We start from the raw sequence: 19,703 nt of genomic DNA, 5'->3' as shown, positions 1-19,703 counted from the left end.
TAATAATCATTGAGATACAAACCCATACTTCCTAACTGAGTATAGATTAACTTTATAGAAAGCTGGAAGAGATTGAAGAATGCTACAGTTCCTCCCAAGCTCATCTCATTGTTCTATTTCTCCTAACTATTTTAATTATAGGAGCATAATTTTATGAATAGAGCAGCATTCACTATTCCCTTCCCACTCATGTCCCCAATATAGCCCACTAAGTTTCTCCTGAGGTTGGAAAAAGACTTGGCAATGGGTTGAAATGAGACATGGGATGCTGGAAAAGGCCTTGCTTCTGAACTTGAGTGATTGCTTTTTCCTGTGGTAATTTTTTATGCTTCGTCCCTCATATCCACTAACTCTTCGAAAGCATTCTCATGGGGGAAATGAAGGGAAATGCATTAATTAAGGCATTTTATTTTTGCTTTTTTACCTCCTCACATTAGTGTATAAATACACTAAGAATAAATACACTCACACAAACTTATATAGAAATGCATATAGGAACAATTTGTCCTTCTGTTTAATTGAAGAGGTGGAAAAAGTAATAGAGCTTTATTTGCAGTGGCCTAACGGGTGACAGTATTCATTTCTACTCTGCACTAGAAAAATGTTTTTAGAGTACAATTAGCTCAAATCTCCCAATTTTAGAAGAAATGTTAAAATGAAATTGAAAGAGAGAATGGTTTTTAAAATTCTCAGAACAACCAACCTAAGAAATGGCAAATTATGAGCTGTGACTTAAGAAAAAAGATTGAGAAGATATATTTGATAGTTTTAAAATTCTTGGGGAAAAATTCATAAAAAAGACAAGTAATTTTTTTCTAGCTGCAAAAGATAACAATTTAATTATACAAAATTATAGTACAATTAGGCTAAATATTAAGAAAGTACTCTAAATTCCTAACCAACAGCAGAATCAGGGATTAAAGACCTTCTTTAAATATAATGCCTTAGAACATGCAGTATCTTTTTTTAGACCAGAAAATTTGAATAGATGTGTCATTGGGCATGTTCCAACTTGCATAATTCTTAGATTCATTATAAATATGCAACTTGAAATAATATATAAGAGAATTGTAAGAATATTTGTTATGATTGTGCAAGGCATAACAAGGATGAAAATTGTAATATTAATTATATTGTTAGATGTTTTGTCACAGTATGGTTAATTCTCATCTGTTTGGGCATATGGAATATTTTGGCTGCTAAACTAAGATAACTCAGGCATGGAAATTAATATTAGTTTGGCAGAAGGTAGGAAAACATGTTTTGAGATATATTTGGACAATAACAAGAAAGGAAGAGTGTGAATCTTTAAAATAACTTAATTGGGATTTAACTATCTATAAATTTGATTATTTGAAAAGGTTTTTAAAACTTTTAGATTTTCAAGGATTTGTAATTAACATGAATTGATGCATTTTTGAAAGCTACCAGAAAGTGATATGTTTATTAAATGGAATTAGATAAATCTTGAATTAAATACGTGTTATAATGTTACAACTTTACATAATCTTTTGTTTGAATTTTTTCTAACTGCCTAATTGTTTAACTCTTTTTAGTTCTGTTAATTACATGAGAAATTCAATATGAGAGAATGCTTTATGTTTAATTGTGTTTTTGTGTCCTATATAGTTAAGCTTGAAAGGTGGGGGGAGAGGTAAATTAGCTTGTAACCTCGTTCTGTTTCAGACTGATGATGGAAAATAGAAGCTCTTAGCCACAAAATGTAACACTTAGAATTAATATTTAATTAGTCCATCAAATTGTATACTCTGGCTGAAAGGTTTCAAGGAGTTGTTAGTGCCACAATTGACCTACAAGTTTAATAATAACTCGTTTCTTCAAGCAAGTGCCAGTTCAGCACAGTAGAGCCCCTATAAGAAAGTCCTGAGAGATTAAAACCAAATGGCAAGCAAGGAGTCCTGGGATGGAGCCTTCTGGAAAGCTGGAGGCTGAAATAGCTGTTTTCAGCCAGGATTCAGATGATAACAGTGGGTGAAAAACCTGATCCCTTCTGTTTTGGGGGCTGAGGTAGAATTCAATATCCTGAAATAGATATTTATTAAATCATTTTATTTGGACATATCAGCCTGCATCGTAAGGCAAATAATGTTTAGTTATATAGTGTTCTTTTCTTGAATTAATCTTTCTGTTAGCCTCTGTTTGAAATCTGTGTTCCCTTCCCCCAGGCTTGTATATACTGTTTTCTTTGTGACTCTGGTAAATTTTTGGAGAATATGCTTCAAAACCTAATTGCGTTGTATGTGTATTGTGGCCTTTTGGCTTTTAATTTTACATATCATTTTGAATTTTTTTAAACTTCTTATAAAACCTAGTATGCATCCTTTTGTGCAGTTTAAGATATAAGAAGCTATATAAGAATATTTTATTGTTTTTCATTCTTAAAAATTCTTCCACTGAAATAAGTTCAGAAACAGACTGAAAAAGGAACAGTTTGCATTATTTATTGATTGCTTCATAAATAATTAAGGAAAACTAGTCACTACTTAAATATTTAAGCTCATGAGGGCCTTGCCAGCAGAGGGAGTAGTCATGTCTTTAGTCAAATTCCAATTGATTTCCAACCTATTTCATCTTTTTTCCCACCAGTTTTTCATCTGGTCTGTGTTTTGTAAAACACTTCCTGATGATAAACTATAATTTTATACTCAATAAGGAGTTAAACTGATTGTAAAATTAAGTATTTTAAGCTTTCTTTTTATTACAGAAATCAGGTCTATTGGATAATTACTTTCCTGGTGATTGTATATGTTGGCAAGTACATGCTTAGTCTATTCCAATATCATGTATTTACTTCATTATGAATATATTTTATTTGAAATAGCAAATGTTCAGCTATATTTCAAAGTCATTATGCCTAATAAATAATTACATTTAAAATCTTGAAATTAACATTTTAACAGATGAAATATTATTTCTATCTTATCCTCCCATTCGTACTAATCAAAATAGTACAGTATAGTTTTCAAAAATTTGGTACCATTTCTTAACAATCTATAATTTACATGTTTCTGCTACTATAAATTTAATATTGCTGGTACCTGTTTTGCTTCAAAGAGAATATTTTTTTCTTCCAAAATTTAAAAATAAATTAACAAACCTCACTTTGAGGCTTGCATTCCCTTTTGATTGGCTTTCCAGTGCCATATGATGGCAATTCAGGACTAGAACCTCTCCATTCATGTTTATCTCTAGTTCATTTGCTTCTTTGTTTAATAATCAATTTTAAATGGCCACCCATCTCACAGGAAGTGACTCTTGGTGGTGTGTGTGTGTGTGTGTGTGTGTGTTCATACATTCCCCCCTCCTCAAGTTATATATTTAAATCTGTTTCGCTTTTTTCTTTCTCTCAAGGCTTCTCCACCGGTGTCTCAACTTCTTATAACTGATTATTTGAAATTCTCTAGGAAGCTATTCAAGCAAAATAGTAAAAAAAAAAGTTTTTAAAACATTCTTTTTCATTAGGATTTCTCCAACATTCTCCCATGCTCATCTTTTCTTTTCCTGATTCTTCTTCCATTTTTCAAATCTCATCTCATGCCTACAAGTTTATTCAGAACCAATGAGAAGACTTTGTCAATAGCCCTTAGAAAATGCTAATATAAAATGTTAATAAAATAGGAATTATTGTCAGGGTTCCAAGTAACTGAGGTCTGGAGTTTCCTAAAAGCTTGAATTTATTAAGAATGTCATATTGGCACAGCTAGTGAAAACCTGAAGGACCTTAGTAGACCTTTACAGTTCTTTGGGAAGAACTCTGAAGGACCTTTACAGTTCTTTGGGAAGAGACCAATATTCTATATATGTTACATATAAATTGTTATTTCTTAGCAATTTGACTTTTTAATATTTTGGAAACTCTAGGGTGAATAATGCCTGGATTTACTGATCTGACAAGTTTCAAGTTACCAATAAGGCCTTTAAACCATCTTGTTACCAGCATCTACAATTCTGTATAGCCTTTCCTGAGAAAATCCATTCCGGATTTGGCTCTGCCACAGATCCTCTGTTTCAGTTACCTCTTTCTCAAGTGTTCAGTCAATATTTTATTGTTTGAGTTAATGTGTTATATAAAATCTCAAAATATTTTCTTGATTCCACTTGTTGATATGTTTCCTGACACATGGATTACGTTACAGTTTTTATTTATTAGTCAGTAACCAGCATGAAGGAAAAAAAACCACAATGAGATAAAATGTACAAACACAACAGAATAGATAGAATAAAATGTGATGGGGCAGTGCACATACTGAGATAAAATTCTTAAGTAAAATGTGTATCTAAATTAAAAAGGGAAGTAAATGAAGATGAGCAGCCATATAAATACACTTTCATTCCTGATATCTCATAAACTGAAATTCTATTAATTTGGTTTTGAATTTTCTTCAAGATTAGAATAATTAATTTTAACTTTCTTTTTTAAAAGACTTTTCTAGCCACAACTGCCACCTGTTTCTCAAGTAAAGAATCATGAGTCCAGATGGACCCCCAGCTTGCGCACTATTTTGGGTGATTCAACCTCATCCAGTACCAAAAATGGTAAAGGCACTAAAACAGAAACCATTCAGTATTGTCCAGTTCAGTTTAGGCCTGTTTTATCTCATCCAGACCTCCACAGCTTTAGATATATTATATTAATATATTTTTAATTTTATTGTATATACATGTGAATAATTCATATCACAATAGATACTTCCTAATTCCTAGAAGTTACATATGAAAAGATTCAATATTTGTAGCCGTTTTAAGAGCAGGATGTAATAAGTTATGACAATCGTTCTGTTTGAAGAGTTAAATTATGTTCATCCTTATTCCATGATGCTATTATTTTAAAGAAGAGGTAAGCAATATCATAACCAAAATTCAACAGAAGATAAAAGCTTTTTTTAATTTTTTAAAGTTAAAACATCTGCAGAAAGCAAAATATTGCCTCTTCCTATTTTAAAAAAATAAAATAATTTGGGTCGTGAAAGGCTGTCTTCTCCCATATAATCCAGAGAAGAACTGACTAAAGCAATTCAAGTGCACATATGCAAGCCTTTTCAATGGGAGACTCCCCAATTATGGAATTCCCTATCATGAGAGATGTCTGATGCTTTCCCTTCAAATGTCTGTGGAGAATTTAAATTGGATGTTTGATGTGATTAACCTGTGAGGTTTCTAGCATATAATTTATGGTTAAGCCTTAACTATCTTTTCCAACTGTTTAAGATCAGAGTCTCTAAATCTCTCTCTCTCTCTCTCTCTCTTTTTTTTTTGCTGAGGTGAAAGCAATAATAGATTCCCCCTGATGGATGCCTTACAGGCATCCCAGAGAATTAACATATTATTTAAGCTCTGAAAAAAGAGAATCTCATAAGGGAGAAATATTCAAATAATTGTCAAATGCAATGTTTAGAGTCGGTGAAGTATATTTATCACATTTATATGGCCACCCATCTCACAAGAAGTGACTGGATGGTGTACAGCAATCAACAAAAATAACAGATATAAAACCAATCATTATAAAACTATAGAAGTCATTATTAAAAATGAAAAAGTATAAAAATTTAAAATATACAAATCAAACAAAGTAAAAGGTTAACCACAGTAGAGCCATCTAGGAATGTTTCTAGGTGTCTAAGATCCTCCAGACCTGGTGACATAAACAGGTCTTGAGTTACTTCTGGAATAATAATAGGGATGAAGCTAACCTGGCTGCAGGATGGAGAATATTCCAGTTGCCACGGCAGAGAATACCCACCTTCTGGAACCCACAAAATATAGATCCTTGAGAGATGGTACCCACAACATGTCTTCTCTGGCAGAACTATGTGACAGGCTAATGTAATGAAAGGCTGTTCCTTAGCTAACCCAGTTCTATGCATGAAGGCTTTAAAGGTTAAAACCAGCGCCTTGAATTGGTAGACTAGGGCAGACTGGCAGCTAAAGCAGTTTGCGGAGAAAGTATAATATGTGCTCTTCTGGGAGTATGCATAATGACTATGCCACTGCATTCGGAACCCATGGAAACTTCAGTGGCAACCCCACATAATGCACATTACAATAGTAATCCAGTCTGGAGGTGATCAAGGCATAAGTGCCTATGAGCAGAGTTTCCTGATCCAGAAAAGTACAAAATTAACACATAACATGAAGCTGTGCAAAGGTCCTCATAGTCACAACTGCTATCTGCCACTTCAAGCAGGAAATGTGATTTAAGGAGGACCAAACAAGCCATAGTTTGCCAAGGTTCAGCTGAAGCTTGATTTTTCCCAGCCAGGCCCTTACAGCCTCCAGGACAGAGGTGTATAGTTGGTTTCATCAACAAACTGATGATACATCATTCTATAGTGACTGATGAGCTCCCCAGTGCTTCATGTATAGGAGAAGAGAGAGAGCACTGAATCCCGAAGCACTAAATATACTAGATCATAACATCTCAATTATAACTGACTGGAATTGACTCCAAAAAAGGAGCCAAACCAGCACAACACTGCACACACCTACCACAGTCCTCTGAGCTGATCCAGAAAGATATCATGGTTGATGGTATAGAAATGAAATAGGGCGAGCAACATCCTGCCCATACCAGAGATTATCCAAAAGTGCTACCAATGCCATTTCAGTCCCAAGCTTGGCACCAGATTTGTTCCTGTCAATCTGGCTACATTGACTCCCTGACCCAAGTGTTGCTATATTGTAACTTCCACAGAGATAGGTGTAGTGAGTTTCTATTCTTAGGTCATACCCTGAACAATCAGAAGTAAGCATTAGGAAGCGACTCAGATTAACCTCACTGTGATTTTGCATAGTATAAGAAAGGAGTGAGGTAAACTATGACCTTCTTTCAAGGTTCTGTTATTATACCCTTCAAAAAATAAAGCTAAGTTCCAGTAGTCCTTGCATTGTCTACTTCCTGATCTGACCTACATCAAAGGGTTTACATTTTCCCAGCATTACAGTCATCTTCACTTCAGTGAGCATACTAAATAGCAGTTACATTAAGAAAAAAATTTAAAATGTAAATATCAGTCTAAGTCAGCAGTTCTCAAACTTTCTCATAATGCACCTAGCAGTCCCCAAACTGTGTGCCATGGTGCCCCGAGACACTGCAGTGAATTTACTAAAGGTTCCTTTTATTAAATAATCCTGCAGCACCCTTGTGAGTTTACTCCTGGGGCTCCACAGCTTATAGTTGGATCTAAGTTGAGAGGCAAAAAAAGAATACAAAAAGAAATATCCACCCCAACAGTGCTGTTATTTTTTTAAAAGGAGGGAGTGACTACAATTTACACCTCTAGTGCAGCTTAGATGACTTTCTCTCCACAATCCTGGGAATAAAAAGATAGAAAAGTATATACTAAACTCATTAACAGAAAAAAGACAAAAGAGAGTGAATATATAATACATTAATGTGTAATAATAACATTTACTTGTTTACAACTTTGCTGACAAGTTTTGGAAAGCTTTCCATAGCTATAGAAACTTAGTTATTAAGTGATTTTATAGCAATGAAGAAGGATTTTATATATTTTATGTTGTTGATTTTCCAGGTAATTTGATCTCAAGTAACAGTTTGGTATTCTCTATTTTGCAGCTTCTACCAATAAGGGATTTGATTAGATGTTGTTTTTCCTTTTCATCATAGCTTGAGTTCCTCATTTTTTAAATGAGTCCTGTTATTGTATCATCTTTGTCATTGAAAATGTACCTATTACTAAAAGTTGCAGATGGTGTTCTACTTCCTCAGGCTGACAAGCTACTGAAGCCATGCAATGTTTTCCTGAAAACAGGCTGTATATTAAAAACATGCAGCTTCAGTAGTTCATAAAAACATTGTGCGACTTCAGTGGTTTGTTGACTCAAGGAAGACAAATGCCATCCACCATTTTTAGTAATAGATAACCCAATTATAAGTATGTGTTATCGCTAAGTCAGACATTCTTAACCTGGGACTGCTTGTAGTTGCCCCTAAAATAAAAGACATTTGATGGTAAACTTAAGGGTGAAATTGGCAAATTATTCTTGTTTTTAAGAGATTCCAGATTTTTATCAAACTTTCTTTATAATACAATTTGTCATTTTAAATTATTTTCTTCTTTCATTTCCTTGTATTATGAATAAATCTTTTGACTAAACCAGCTGCTTCTGTGATTAATATTCTATTATTTGGAGATTATATCATTCCATGATCCATGATCCATTTTATTATGTGAAATGCCATGTATGTATACTTCTCTTCTAGTTATTGAAGAAGGCAGGGAATTGGTAGGAACATTTTTTTCCTAGGAAATTATTATCACAGGTTGCACATTATCACAGGTTCCATCCGCACCCTACAATACACATTTGTGTATGTGGATCTAAGGGAATCAAAACCTGTTTCAGTAGACATGCAAGCCTTATTTTACTTACTATGCATAAAAAAGAAAATATTAGTTATTTCAGGCGTCTCTGTATTTAAAAAACAGAATTGTAATGCTATATGCATTCAAGAAAACATGATATCAGCTCTAGAGCCCTATGACATGGGATCTCATTATTTGAAGAACCAACTGCTTCCTGTGGTTTATGCTGCCCAAAAGTAGGTACTCCAGATCCCCCCAATCAAACAGTGTCATCTTTTGGGACACAGGAAGCACTTTCTCTGTCACAGCAGCAGCTTCCTTGAATGAATTACCCCTGAGATCCAAACAGTTCCTACTATGATAGCACTCCAGAAGGCTTTAAAGGGTGTCTGTTTCCCAGCCTTTGGGATAGCATGGATGGAATCCCCTTATTACAGGTGTTTTAAGTATGTTATATATGTTTGGATGAGAATTGCCATTTTATTAATTCCTGTTTGTTATTTTCCTTACTGCATTTTGTTTGTATATTGTGAGCTGCCCAATGTTGCTTTGAAATTAGGCAATACTGAAATCAAATCAGATAAATAAGATAAGGCATTTTGCTTTCCATATTGTAAATTCCCACATCAAGTATCCAGTCCAAATCAGTGTGCCAAAAAAGTATTTTATATATAAAACAAACCCCAAAATTTTATAAAAACTATTGTTTGGGAATATTCCAAACTGGGATAGGGAAAAACAAACTTATCCAGATAGTTTATCGGTCATTTTTTTTAATGACATACAGGTATTAATTGCCTATTTTGCTTCAGTTCACAGAGAAAAACAAAGGTCTACATTTTTTCATAATAATTTTATTAAAAAGTACAACTACAGCATTAAAAGCCTTTCATGAGATAGGCTGTTGTATAAATTAGGCTAATAAATAAACTAAAACAAACTAACATCATCTTTTGCTAATGAGTGAAGACAATTCATCCATTGCTGTAAAACCTGTCAATCCAAAGGTTCCTCATAGCTGAAATGTAGTTAACAAGCAATCTCCAAAAGTAATTGGTTTAGAACACTTGTGGGCAATCTCAAGTCCTCTCCTTGTCCAGAGAGGAATTACAAAGAGCCTATCTGCTTACTTGCTCTTTATTGCAGCAGTCGTCAGCTCTACTTTTAGCAGATTCATATTCAGTTTGCCATTTCTTCCCCAGAAGTTCACAAAGGTCTACTGTTTTTGAACTTTAGTTGCCTTTTAATCATCTAGGTTGTGTATTTTGTTCCCATGTCTTACAGAATAAAGCTATTATGGAACGTGTTACCCACTTGTCTGATACAGTAATTGGGCTTGAATCATTTATCGGGTCTGAGAGAAAAACCAATCCATTATACAAGGATTATCATGGTGAGTTCTATCCTTAGCAATACCATCATTCCATCTCCCCAAAAAAGCTTTTTTAAAGTGTTTTAAGGGCATTTATTCTCCAATTGGAATATTTGCTCTAATGTAGCATTTTATTTCTTTTTTTAAATTAATCTCTTAGTTCATCTTAGTTCATCTCGCAAATAAACATTAGACTATTTTTTACTACAATGCATTAAGTTTGCTAAGGAAACATAGCAATTCCTTACATGTTGTCAAACTGTATTACCAAGGCATGGCTCAATCAGATGTAAAGAGGCAGCCTTTGAGAAATTCATATGCAGGGAAGCTTTGGCAATCATCTGGCCAGTGAGCTAAAATTGTCATTAAATCAATATTTTGATCTGCCAAGTTGTAGTAGAAATGCAAAAGAGTTATATATTTCACTGGGCAGGGAGATGAATGAACTAGCACAAAGGAGAGTTTTATTTCTGATTATTTCAAATTACTGATTTTAAATCGCGTTTATCAGAATATCAGAAGTATGAACATGAATATAACCGTATCTCTGTTATAAACATTTAATTACTCAATTGTTTTAATGGTTTATAATTGAAAGTATTTTGAAAAAAATCTGGGCTATTTGTACAAATATTTGTAAACATATTTATAACCTAATTTTAGACAATTTTTAAAAGACAGTGAAAATTTTCATACTGCTATTTATTGATAAAATTACTTCCAAGTAATCTGGGCTGACATTTTGCTAGATGCACTTCTTTCAGATTTGAAACTGAACTCGGCAACAGATGTTAACTCTTATATACTGCCTATGTTCAAAGGAGCAGAATGTCCCCAACTAATCAGTAACTGTCATGTAGATGGCAGCTGATAATCATTCTCCCTATTTAAATTATTCTGTTGTTTATAACTTTGTATTGCCTCTAATAATTTTGAGGGGAATTACATCATATCACAGTTGCTGTTTTTCAGATCTGTTTTGAGAGTTAGCCACTGTAATTGACATTTAGGCATTGAAATTATTTAGTTTTATAGAAATATCTAATCAAAAGGTTTAGATTCAAATCTGAATCTTCAGTAAATATTGTAAGAAAACAGAGATGTAATTAATTACACATTACATGAGAAAATCCATTTGGATGTATAGATGACCATGGTTTACTTCAGCATAGATTCTACTTTGTCATATAGAGGAAGATAACCTTTTGAAATACAATCCCTTAAATAAGATACAAAATAAATAAACCACTTAAAGAAACATTTTTCACTTGTAGAGATATATAGTACTTCATCTTTTATCTGTAAAATATATAAGGAAATCTATGTCTTTATATTTTTATAGTTTTCTCTAAAATTGTCTTCTTTCTTCAGTGGTATTTTTCTATATATTTTTCTAACAAGTTTATTTTAAATATTTGAATAATTCTGCCCCCAACCCCAATTAAAATACATTTGTATTTCTATTGTACTCTCATAAAGAGGAAACATTTGCTATTGGTTTTTTTCTTGTTTTGCATGTATAGCTTATCCATTTACCTTGTAAAATTTTGAACAGTATGATAAGATGCTTATGCCTCCATCATTTTATTGAACAAAATTGAAAGACTTCTGAAGAGTTTCATAGTCAGTTTCTGTTTTAGTGTGTCTACCCTATATACACTGAGCAAGTCCTTCAAGAATATATAGCCCTCATCTACAAATATTTTTAATATTTATTTCTGAAATACAGGTTGTTAGTCAATTGTATTACAATTGTTCCATATAAAGTTAAGTATGTTTAATAACATACTAAACAGGTTCAACAACAAGCAAATCCTGATTTCTTGAAAAATAAAATATGGATATTGATTCATTCGTGAGAAATAATGGAGAACACAGGTAATCTTTAGTAAATTGGTGTTAATCATATCCGTGCTTCTCACATACCATTGCTAAACACACTGTAGTAATTATGATCCTGAAGAAAATTTTAAAATGCATAAATAAGACAATTGTATCTTTTGCAAATGTTTTCTTTCTATGCTTTGTTTCCATTATCTCCCAATCTAAAATGTAAGCATTTTTTAAAGCTGAAATGTAATTTGTTATGAGAGTCACGGTTACCTAGAAAATACCAGTGAGTGGCCTAGCTTCATGCTAGTGGTGTTCAAATATACAAGGCTACATTCATATTGGGACTGTTAATTTTACTGAAGTAATTGTGACCTACTTTTAAGTAATACGCCCAGTCTAGTTATAATAGTCATTCAAGTGAAAACAATGGACTATTTTCTTGGTTTTATTTTGTCTTAAGACATAGTAAATACCAAATCAAGCTACATATATTTAAATCTTTTTATTAATTTTGCATTATATTTTGCAAAAATGCAGTTTTCTTACAGTTGAGAAAAATGCAAATTAATGCATTTTCCACATTATTTTGAAACTATGTAGTATTTGTTCAGTGGTGCTCTGCCTTTTTATATTAAGATATATTTATTGATTTTTCTCTAAAACATTGAAACAGTGTAACTTTGAAAAGTTTTCATGGTTGGAAAGATTGTCCATTTTAATCTAGAACTGTCTGATAAAATCGCAAATATTTAATCTTTATTCTTTAAAAATAAGATATAATATAAGCTTTATTGTTGTCTCTCATAAAATATTTCTCAATGTCTGTTGTTGAAAAAGACCAGTTATTGAAAGTCTATATTAAACTTCCTAGAATCTGTCCAGCGTCCTTGTCAAAAGAAATCAGCTCGAGATTCAACTGACAGAATGCAGAGTTTGCAGTGTGCCTAGTATTGTTATAAAATTCCAACATACTCAACGGATGTCTTGTTTGCAGAAAATAATGTGCATTGTATTTATAACGTGGTTAAAATTTATCCAACAGCATGTTTTACTATTTCACACAAGTTTTAAAAAATAGTCACCATGGTACAGAGCAAAATATTTTTCATTACAGCTTCAGTGGTTATCAGTAACCTATGAGCTTTGCTTTGCTGGCTGCTTACTGGTGCATTTAATAAAATAAAGATCACTCAGTGGTGCCGTGGGCAGCATGCAAGGTGATAGCCATATTTGCTTACTGTAAATACAAGAGAAAATCACACACAAACCGGCTGTAGTTTTGACAAGTATTAAGATCCCTCTTTACATCTGTACCTTTGTACCAAAGTGCAATTAGTTTTCCTCACACAAGGATTTCTGTTTATTTTATTCTGCTTGATTACTTTTGTATAATCGTATCGCTTGCTTCATTGCTCCTGGTCGTAAGCTCCAGTTTAAAAGGGGGAGGACGAGTGTGTGTAAATATACTGGATTTTTTTTTATATAAGACTTTAATTTAGGCATTTGAATAGCATCATTTTCTTAATATTTCCTTTCCATAAGGTTTGGTTCACATACATCAAATTCCTCGGCTTAATAGTTTGATCTGTGATGTATCAAACACAAAGGACCTTGCCTTTAAATTGAAAAGGAAGCTGTTTGTTATTGAGGTAAGACTATTATATACTATTTGAATACTATTTGAATACTATTTGAAAGATGGAATGTATTAAATGTTTATCCATGAATGTTTAAAAAGTAGGCCACAACCTGCAGTAACAAAGTATGACATACATATTTCTAAAGATGTCAGAAGCATATTTAATTAAATGTTAATGATTTGCTCTTAGCTGTGTTGTTAAGTGGGAAAGTGCCTAGATGTTATTCCTCCAGTTAGGATGTTAATGTGCAATACTGCCTAAAATTGAGCATGGCATGAGGGATAAATGTCTTTCTCATTATTCAGAAACAATTTCCTTTGCATTACTGGAATCACCTTTAACTCTTCCATGTCATTTTAAATATAGGATCATTTACATTAATGTTCTTAAGTAAATTTTCTACCAAATTTAAACTTCCCCCTCCCCCAACCTTCCATGAAGACAGTCTACACAGAAAGCAATAATGCAAAAGATGATTTCATTTTAGTCTTGCTAAGGAGCAGACCACTATTAGGCAGACATCAATTAGGGTTGATGTATTTATTAACCAAGTAGATCCAGAAAACTGAAAACAAAAGTTGCTTTGGGAGTAAAGGAATCTTCACCAGTACAGTCTTTGCGGGTTTTAGACAAAGGCATAAAACAGTTAAGCAGCCCTGACAAATCATTTAGTTTAATCTCTTTCAAGTGAAAAGCTGTTAAGCAGGCCACTTGCCTTAACTGCTTGAACCCATAAAAGGAAGAATTGCCACCAATATATTAGCATATTTTTAACTTCATCACCAAATGATGGTCAATGTGGCTTGGCACTGCTTTGGTGTTTGGGATTTCACCCTTAAGTGACCACTTTGGCCCTTATTTGACCCTCTGCCCTCTTTAGCTAGCCACTTGATAAGGTAACCTAAGGATTCTCTTCCAGTGCCCCTCCTCCACATCTCTCTCACTGTCTCTTCACAGTTGTGTGTTGCAATAACCTATAAATTGTTGAAAGGAGCCCATCAAGTGACAAATTAAAGTGCCCTCCTCCTAATAATGGTAATCAATGCCCTTAATCATCTAGTCCTATTGAAAGCAGTTAATAGTTAATCAAGGAGCCAGGTTTTCAACCAGGATATCTGCATGAGTATTTCAAGTTTCTCAACTTGAAGAAATGTTGGTTTCAAAAGCTACTTGAAGGCAAATGTTTTTCTTTAAAGAATTTGTGGTCCCTCTGTGTAATTTTGGGTTTTCAGAAAAAAATACATCTAATGGCAAAGCACTATATTAGTACAATCCATTTTAACATTATTTGACTTTATCGAAAAAGTTATTTTTCTTTTGAATCAGTTGAATAAAGGAGTTTAGTATTCATATGCAAGATTTTAAAATTCAGAAAACATAAATTATTTTCATTGACACAGAAAAGACAATATGTTTCTGCTATATTAAATTCCCATTTATTGTACTTTGAGCTGGGAAAAAATTCCCCTTACTATATAGACAGATCAGAACATTAACTCTGTTAGCAAAATCTCTATACTATTTCCTGTTATTATAATTTTCAAATGAAATGGTTCACAATAATAAAAATAAAAGGATGAAAAGTAATTTGATTTCTTTTAAGGCAAAAGAACTACAGAAGCACATTTTTTAAGAATAATTTCAGTCCACCCTGTTGTTTACAAATTGCTTCCTGTCCAAAAAGAGAAAAATATTGCTTTCTAACTCATCAGTTTCTTTGCATTTACCATCTTGTCCCACACTGCTAATCTTCTGCTTTTGCTTTTAAATTATAGTACCATTCTGAAGAAACTAAGACAAAGGATAATATGCATTGACAAAACAGTTGATCAAGTTACTATTAAAGTTAACAATGAAAACAGGAAAAATTCTAAAATCATTTTTTAAAAATAGATAACTATGAAGCTGAATGAATTATATATCTCATAAGCAGACTTTTTAAATAGGTGCCTAACACTTTGGAAGAGTATAGAAAGTTACATAAAACATTCTTCAAACAAATCTTGAATATAGGATTGACAATTTTCAAAAAAAAAGTCCAATATATTTATATTGTCATTTTGTTTCACCCTTACGTATATATATCTTTCAAAACAACATTAAATAAATACTGATAAAGGAATTCATAATTTGAAATCAGAACAATTTCATCTATATTTTTATCACATATCTGTTGATTTTCTGTAGCTTTACAATGTGTTTCTTACAAATAAACCCAATTTTGCAAGGGCAATTCCATCACAATTCCTTTTCATTGGAGCATTGGCACGTTATTAACATATTTTTCTATTCTAATTAATATTTTATATGTTAAATATATGAATATTTACATCAAAAATCTAAAAAGTACTTTCCATATTCATCTATAGTATATATATATATATATTGAGCAGCATATTTTGGGCTTGGACATTAAACACTAATAAATCAATATTTATTTGTTATAATTTATACAAGGTATTGATTATCTTTAGCACAATAACTGTGTATAGTGAAATATTTACCTAACATTTCATTACCTGCTCTTTCATTGCATGTTTTAAAATCTTAGAGAAACTCTTAAGTGCCTGTCTTTTCAAAAAGGCTCATAGTTTTGAAGTTACGTTGTCTAATCCTATTTCTTCCTACTTTGGAATCTTAATTAGAAGGAGATAAAGACCATCATTTGACTAAATTATTGTCTTGAATCTGTAGCAAAAGGTATAATCCGCAATTGGGCCAATTAGTGTACCCCATCGTTAGCTATGCTGAAAAAAGCAGCTAGATTAGATCTGACACCAGCCTAGTTCCCACTGTTGTTTTGCCAGGTAGGATGGTCAGACTTCAAAGAGCTTGAGGCATCAGCAGGGCAAGGTTTGAAGGCCAGCTTAGGTCCGGTTGTTAATCTCTCTGTAAAAACCACAGCAGCCATCACACAAAACAAGCTTATACAACATAATCATGCGGTATTAAAGTTTGGGTTGAGTCATGCCAATTTGCCTTTGATTTTCTGATGATTGAATAAAAGATGGCTACATGACTAGACATATTCCCAAAATTTACTGATTAGATAAGTTCCTCAAACATTTAAAATATTTTTTTTATTTTTCAGTTAAGTATATGACATGCTATTTATTCTGATGAATCTTTCTGACAGGAAAGTATATGGAACATAATTTATATATTGAATACTTGTTTCTTGTCATTTCAAAGGAATTTATATAAAAGTTAAAAAGAAAAGCTAATGATAGTCAATTGTGCTTATTATTTTCTATTTAAATATTGGGTTACATGCTTTTCACTGATATCATTACATAATTGTTCTTTTTTTCTGCATTTTGATTTGTTAAATTTTTGAAGAAATAGTGGCATATTTCTATTCAGAGAACCCACCAATGCTACTGTAATATTATTGCAAATGATTAAAAATTGTGTCATAATGCCTTTCCCTTTGACAATTTTAGGTGTATGTATTTTTCTATTTATTTGTTCAGTCCCCCTGAGGTAGCAGGGCATCAGCGCTAGATGGAAGAGGGAGGCCAAGTAAAAAATTCAGTAGTATCCCTAACATAGCCTTTCCCTGAAAAGTAAAACATAACTTAGGCTCAAGATTTCTCATATCAACTATATAATTTGTCTTTTGTCCAGTTGCATCAGAAATCATGATGAATTTTACAATTTTTCCATGTAAGAGTTTATGCCTGTATTTACATTCCTTTGTTCAAATTTTGATCAGGCTTATGCATAAAGAAATTATCTTAATTATTAATGAAGGCATTTAACCAACCCAGATTAGATCCTGCAATAATCTAATTATTTATGCCTATAACTTTGCAATTTTGCCAACCAGCCTTGGATTTAAGACACATAAATGCTATATATTTATGGATCTCCTTATTCAATTTTAAGTTAGCCAGTGACAGATATTCCGTTGTCTTTATCTGTTAAGGAAGAAGTTACATTTTATGGAGAAATTGATTTTTCTTCTCTAACTTTAAAAATACTTTGTGGACTGTTAGTATCCATAGTATATTTTTTTCACGCTCCTTCACTTCTTCATTTAGTAACAGAAATGTTGCTGTAAGTGGAGGATTAGCTGTGTTTTATTTCTGTCTAAGATCTATTTTACTCTGTATATAAAATCTCAAAATAATATACAAAAGTGGGAAAATTATCAAATATAAATTCCTAGATTAAAATAATGCTTTTATTTTTTCAACCATTTGTGTATATTGAATAAGCATGAAAAGAAGTCATGCAATATATGCATGAAAGAAAACACAGAGAGTCGGATGTCGGAAAAGAGAAATCCCACCTTTCTCAAGAAGAAGCATCTTTCTTTTTTGATAAGAAGGAAGGAAATAATCTTTTCCTGTCCCTTCCATAGAGAAAGATGCTCAGGAGATGCCATAGAATGATTGCTCCCTGCATTCATCTTCCCCCAAAGAGACAGAGTTACTGCCCCTTGTCTTCCTCTGGTCAAAAAAAGAAGCATTTTTTTTCTTTGCTAAGGCAGGCATGGAACAAACTTCTCAGTGGTTTTTTTTTTCCTCTGTAAAGTGAATGTCAATTATTCTATGAATCTTGTTCCCACTCCTCTAGTTTGGTGTAGTAGTTAAGGCATCTGGCTAGAAACCAGGGGATTGTGCATTCTAGTTCCTCTTCAGGCTCAGAGCCAGCTGGGTGACCTTGGGCTCACTTAGTTCTAAGAAGGAGGGAATAACAAACCACACTGGAAAAAAAAAACCTTGCCAAGAAAACTTCAGAGATTTGTCCAGGCAGTTTCTAAGAATTGGACACAATTGAACAGAAGAAATATAATGAACTCTACATTCAAATCCTTTCACTTTGCATGAGTAAGGCTATTTTAATGGTCTTCAGTTGTCACTGTTCACCCACTTTTAAAATGGAATTGCATGTGCTAAATGAATTTTATATGAGAGGAGAAAAACTTGGGCCATCCCAAATAACCTTTTATAATAGGAACTCTGGGCAATTTCTGACTGACAGCAAAGCTCAGTTGTTAAAAAAAGTGAAACTACTACAAAAAGAAAGATCTACTTATGCAATAATATAGACTTATATAATTTGAGAACTAAATATTTGTTCTGAATAAGCCTAAAATAGTTAATGTTTAGTATGTAGCAAATTGCTACTGTGAGTTACTCTTATTAATTTGACAGCAATATACAACATATTTATTCTGTACTGTTATAGGCTTCTTGTAGTTGCTTGATGACTTATTGTGAAAAGAAGCTGCAGAAATTAAATAAATAAATAATTCAGACTGGAATGTGATGACACTAAAAGATTCCAACCTAAAATAATTATACAATAATTAATTTTTATTTATTTTTTGTTTGGAGAAATCATAAGCATTACTTAAGGTTTTGCTTATATATATTGTTGTCAGAATCTTCATGTTGTACATGTACTATACATGCATGCATTGGAGTTTTCATTTTCATATGTTCTTTCATATGTTGTATATAAAATTATACAGGTATAATATGAGCTCGCCCAACTTTCTTGAGCAATAAAAACTACTGGGTTCAGGTGATGTTCATTCTACATAATTTTCATCTTCTAGCAAATTCACTCTCCTTTTGCTCTATATAGTATATTTCATTGAATTGTTTTATCAGATGCTGTCAAGCCAACCTACCATTGTTAAATATAATCAGACTAAATCAATTTGTCATAAACCTTTCTAGGAAAAGGAACAGAATCTGAATGAAATCAAGGATTTGAATTCAGTATCATAAAAAATTACCTATAAAATTTGAAAAATATTATTTCAGAAGTTTGGAGTAATTAAATGTTGAGATTATATTTGATTAATAGTTTTGAATTACTTGTTTTAAACCACTATAATTTTGATTAAAATAGAAAAATGTAGTTCTTTATTTACTCTAAAAGTAGAAAGTGTACCAAAACATTATGAATATACAGAAGTATTGTTTTGTTTGGAAACTATATTATCATTGTACATTGAAATCTGTATTTTCTGTCAATTCTTCACTTCAAAATTTGCAATACTCTTTTTTTTTTACACATTAATGATAAATTGCCTTGTTACAGACTTTGAGGGCTCAAAATTGTGTACTCAAGTAGTGCATTGGAACTATGGGTTAGAGCAAGGGTTGGCAAGTTTAAGACTTGTGGACTTCAACTCCTAGAATTCCAGAGCTAACATGACTGGAGGAGGAATTTTAGGAGTTGAAGTCCACAAGTCTTAAAGCGGTCAAGTTTGAAGATCCCTGGGTTAGAGAATCACTTTTGCAGCTGCTGATCATCTGAACATACTAAGCATCCTTAGGTGTAAATGAGAAAAACAACACTTCATGTATTATTTGTTGATTGCATGCTTAGTAAGATCAAGCTATTTTTTCTGAACCAATACATTTTGAGGTTACACAATTTTAGAATGTAATGTAAGAAGTTCATCGAATAGGAGGCACTAAGGAAAGCGACAGTACTGTATTCTGTTTTGCTGTCATTCTCTTCCTTATCACCATCTTTGAATCAGAA

The 19,703-nt window shown here is 32.5% G+C and overlaps 1 protein-coding gene across 5 annotated transcripts in view; it reads left to right on the top strand.

Moving 5' to 3' along the window:
* ELP4 (elongator acetyltransferase complex subunit 4) overlaps positions 1-19,703 on the top strand; it is a 159,261-nt gene that overhangs the window by 62,397 nt on the left and 77,161 nt on the right. For 4 of the 5 annotated variants that reach the window (XM_087951056.1, XM_087951055.1, XM_087951057.1 and 1 more), the window contains 2 exons: positions 9,633-9,741; positions 13,096-13,202. The exons of the other annotated variant lie outside the window; for it this stretch is intronic. In XM_087951056.1, coding sequence (XP_087807182.1) covers positions 9,633-9,741; positions 13,096-13,202 — 216 coding nt within the window. The remainder of the gene's footprint in view (positions 1-9,632; positions 9,742-13,095; positions 13,203-19,703) is intronic. 5 annotated transcript variants of the gene reach the window in all.

Source organism: Notechis scutatus, chromosome 1 (assembly GCF_049901735.1).
Source record: "Notechis scutatus isolate UNSWTSFEM ecotype Mainland chromosome 1, rNotScu1.2, whole genome shotgun sequence".
NCBI classification, from domain to species: Eukaryota; Metazoa; Chordata; class Lepidosauria; order Squamata; family Elapidae; genus Notechis; species Notechis scutatus.
This window is presented reverse-complemented; position numbering and strand designations above follow the sequence as displayed.